The following is a 4,427-nucleotide window of genomic DNA, read 5'->3' as shown; positions in this document are numbered from 1 at the left end:
GCAGGGGCGCGCCTCCGGGCGGGCACCTCCCTCTCAGTCCCTGGGCTGCGAGCGCCGGCGGTGGCTGCCGGAGAGGCCCCTCCTTCTCGCCCCGCTCATTTCTCTCGCTCGCGGCCGAGCGGGCTCCCGACCCTCGGCTGGCCATGGCCGGCAACGTGAAGAAGAGCTCGGGCGCCGGCAGCGGCGGCTCGGGGGGCTCGGGCGCGGGCGGCCTGATCGGGCTCATGAAGGACGCCTTCCAGCCTCACCACCACCACCACCACCTCAGCCCGCACCCTCCCGGCACGGTGGACAAGAAGATGGTGGAGAAGTGCTGGAAGCTCATGGACAAGGTGAGCGGCCTGCGGGCGCGCGCCGCGCCGGGTGGGCGTGGGCGGTGGGGAGGGAGGGAGGGCTGCCGTTGGCAGTTGGGAACGTTGAGGTGTGGGGGAGCCAGACAAAGATGGGGTGGGGGCTGGGGGATGGCCGGTCACCGCGCCACCCGGGCGGAAGTGCGATGGGGGTGCGGAGCTTGGGGATGTGGGTCGCCGAGTGGGCCCTGGGAGGTGGGCCAGAGGGATGTGTGTTGGCTCTGCGAGCTTGGGTAAGGAGTCATCCTGGGTGAGGGACCTGGGGTCAGGGGACCGGACGACCGGACTGACTGCGGTCTGGGTGAGGTTATAGTTTTTTCTCATTAAGATGTAACACGAAGATCAAAGAAAGCGGTGGGTTTAAATGGGGGCAGGAAAGGAACTTCCCCCTCACCGCTGAGGAAGGCTCAAGTTTTTGTTGTCTTGCAAAGTGTTGGATGTAATCCATTGCTGGTGCCGAGATAGGCACTGGTTAAACCACAAGTTTTAGTTAGAACCATTATCTTTCGAAAGGTGGACTGACTGAGCGTGCTAAATTGCAGTCTGTCTACTTCCTCCCTGCACTCAGTGCTTACCTGGGTTGTAGTTGGATTTTTGTAACGGGCCTATCTGCCTGTTATTTCGGAACCCGACTTTGAGCTTGTTTCATGAACCCCTTTGATAACCATTTTAAAGTCGGTTGCGGGGTGGGGTTAACACTTAATGTTTAGCTCTTTAAGCCTGTCTGTCATTCGGGAGACTATTACTTCCTTATAGTTATGTCTGTGTAATGTAGTCTTGAAGTTGCCTCAAGTACAAGTGTACACGCAATCTTTTAACATTTTGTTCGGATTCAATGCGCTGTTTTTTGATTCTTACCATATTCATTAATTTTTCAAAATCCCTACTGCAGATAAATGTGTTTAGGAGAATCTGGCGTGTAAGCAAATGGTGTTATTTCCTCCAGGGTAAACTTGGTTTTCTTTGGTTCCTCTCTGGGCCCAGGTTCCTCTTCAGTTAAGTTCTCCATGGGTTGTTTTGGACTAGGAACAGCTAATAAAATTATTATGAAGCACTTGGCAAATGTAACTGCTATATAAATGCTTAACAAGTCCTGTGTGAGAATTAACACTCTAGCAGTGCATACCAGTGGTTTCAGAGCCACTTTTCCAGGGCTGATTTTCCCTACCTTAAGTAATTTGAATTGTGGGAACTCCCCCAGCCTCTGTCCCAACTGGTGTTGTAATTAATGACATAAGTACTTGTATGGTGATTGTTTTGATGTTGTGGAACTGACTTTATTATTGGAAATTATAAAACTACTATAAAGATGTGCTGACATCTTGTTTGTTTCTTTTTTTTTAAATTTAGTTTTACTATTTTGTGTGTGTGTGTGTGTGTGTGTGTGTGTGTGTGTGTGTGTGTGGCTGTGCAGCACATGCATGCAGTGCCCTTGAGGCTGGAAAATGTTGGATCCCCTGAACTGGATTTATGGATGGTTGTGAGCCACCATATGGGTGTTGGGAATTGAACCGGGGTCTTCTGTGAACAAGTGCTCTCAACCACTGTATCATCTCTCCAGCCCCAGTAGAACTGTGGCTGTCTGAAGATGCCAGGGAATGAATCTTTATTTGTTTCTCAAGGTAGGGTTTCTCTGTAGCTTTGGAACCTGTCCTGGAACTCGCTCTGTAGACCAGGCTGGCCTCGAACTCACAGAGATCCACCTGCCTCTGGGATTAAAGGTGTGTGCCACCACCGCCCAGTTCCTTGTTTGTTTCTTGAGACAGCTTTCACTATATCTCAGGCCAGTCTGGAACCCACAGCAATCCTGCCTCAGCCTGTCAAGTGCTGCCTAGAGCCATGTGTTAACGTCTTATAAAAAAAGTATTGAATGTCTTCACAATCTGAAGTTTACATTTTGGGAGCTTAACTGTTGGGAACTCCTGGTATAGAACAAGTTTTCATTTCTAGTTGGTCTCATGTAGGATGTGGGAGTGGGTTCATTGTACCAAAGTGATACTGATTATTGACTTCCTTAAAATAGTGAACTTAAAAAAAATAGTGAACTTTAAAATGAAAGATAGATTATAGCTAGTCATATTCTACATGATAATCCATATAAACCCTCTCTTATTTTATGTCTTATACTTTCATCACTTGAAGAGTGTTGATTTCTGAGTTTTTCTAGATACGTTTATTCACTTACGGTCTCAAAGTTTTGGGTTTTTTTTTGTTTGTTTGTTTGTTTTTCGAGACAGGGTTTCTCTGTGGCTTTGGAGCCTGTCCTGGAACTAGCTCTGTAGACCAGGCTGGTCTCGAACTCACAGAAATCCGCCTGCCTCTGCCTCCCGAGTACTGGGATTAAAGGCGTGCGCCACCATCGCCCGGCTGGTCTCAAAGTTTTGAGTGAAACTGTGTTTAGGTTTTGGTAGTTTCAAGTACCGTAGACTTCTAGCTTTTCTGTGTTAGTCTAGGAAGGCAGGATGTTTTATTCTTTACTGATTGTCTCTGAAGATGGTTTCAGCAATTTGCCCATAACACGTTACTAATTGTGCTGAAACGAAAGCTCAGTTCTTTCTCATGTTAGGCCTGCAGGTTTGTTCCACTTCTCTGACTTCCAGGTTGTCTTAATACTTCCGTATTATTATTACTTAGTACTTACCTAATACTTGCTGGGTTGCACCATCTCCTTTGCCCTTGGAGTTTTGGGGTTTCTTTTTACTTTATTTTTTAAGGTCTTTGAAAAATATACATTATTTATTTTGTGTGCATATGTGTGGAGGTTAGAGGTCAACTTGTGAGAGTTGGTTCACTCCTTCCATCAAGTGAGTCCCAATGTATCTTTACCATCTTGTCGCCCCCCCCCAAGTCTTTAAATGGGGCCATTATATCATTTTATATGTCTGAGTGTTTTCCTTTCATGCATGTATATGTATCCCATGTATGCCTGATGCCTGCGAGAGGGCCGGAAGAAGGAGTCCGATCCTCTGGAAATGGAATAACAGATTGTTGTGAACGTCCATGCAGGTTTTAGGAATTAAACCCTAGTCTTCAGCAAGAGTAGCAAGTGCTCTTAATCATTGAGGCATCTCTCCAGCGCCTCATTGTATCTTTCTGATATGTGGAATTATGTAGTAAGTTCTGAGTCATCTTTTCATACCTGTTTTATTCTTGTAAAAGTTAGGTGTGTGTTATTCCAGCCTGGGACTAGTAAAGGTTACCGAGAGTTAGCCCTGGGTACCAGTGGTCTCCTTCCCCCAATATTAGATGTCAGCAACTGGTGGAAATTGTGGGCCTTGCTTAACATAGGCCCAGTCAGCTCAGCCATATGGAACTTAAACTTGTTAGAAAAAAAATGCTTGTTTTAAAATACCCCTTAAAAAAAATACCCCTTAAACAAAAATGGACATCATCAACCCCCTGCCCCATCATACCAGGATATTGTAATATTTGCAGAGTTATTTTTCTGTAAAGAAATTGACTAGTACATTGAAGACTAGGCAGGAAAGAGAGAATGGAAAAAAAGCTCAAATGGCCTTGATGTGTAAATTTTTTTTTTTTAACGGGGCGGAGGAGGGGGGGAGTTGATTGAGACTGGGTTTCTCTGTGTAGCCCTGGCTGTCCTGAAACTCACTCTGTAGACCAGGCTAGCCTCAAATTTAGAGATCCACCTGCTTTTGCCTCCCTAGTGCTGAGATTAAAGGTGTGCGCCACCACTGCCCGGCTTCATATAAATTTTAAATCACCAAGTTATTTAATTTAGTGAGATATAAAATGCCATTGTAAAGTATAGTAGGGGCAGGCAAGATTTTCTTGTAAAGAGACTGATAGTAAATAAATAGTGTGATCGGGCTGGGCGGTGGTGGCACACACCTTTAATCCCAGCACTCGGGGGGCAGAGGCAGATGGATCTCTGGGAGTTCGAGGCCAGCCTGGTCTACAAGAGCTAGTTCCAGGACCAGCACCAAAGCTACAGAGAAACCCTGTCTCGAACCCCCCCCTCCCCCCCAAAATAAATAAATAGTCTTTCTGGTTACATGCTTAATCCCACATCTTTTGTTGTTGTTCTAACTTTTTATTTTTATTTTATTTTATTTT

General features: G+C 46.0%; 1 protein-coding gene across 1 annotated transcript in view; it reads left to right on the top strand.

Annotated features, from left to right (window-relative positions):
* Nucleotides 1-13: 13 nt before the first annotated feature.
* Cbl (Cbl proto-oncogene) overlaps nucleotides 14-4,427 on the top strand; it is an 85,938-nt gene continuing 81,524 nt past the window's right edge. Inside the window, exon 1 of the mRNA XM_005347167.3 lies at nucleotides 14-332. Coding sequence (XP_005347224.1) covers nucleotides 144-332 — 189 coding nt within the window. The 5' untranslated portion in view covers nucleotides 14-143. The remainder of the gene's footprint in view (nucleotides 333-4,427) is intronic.

Source organism: Microtus ochrogaster, chromosome 5 (assembly GCF_000317375.1).
Source record: "Microtus ochrogaster isolate Prairie Vole_2 chromosome 5, MicOch1.0, whole genome shotgun sequence".
NCBI classification, from domain to species: domain Eukaryota; kingdom Metazoa; phylum Chordata; class Mammalia; order Rodentia; family Cricetidae; genus Microtus; species Microtus ochrogaster.
Note: the sequence above shows the minus strand (reverse complement) of the source record. Positions and strands in the feature narration are given on the sequence as shown.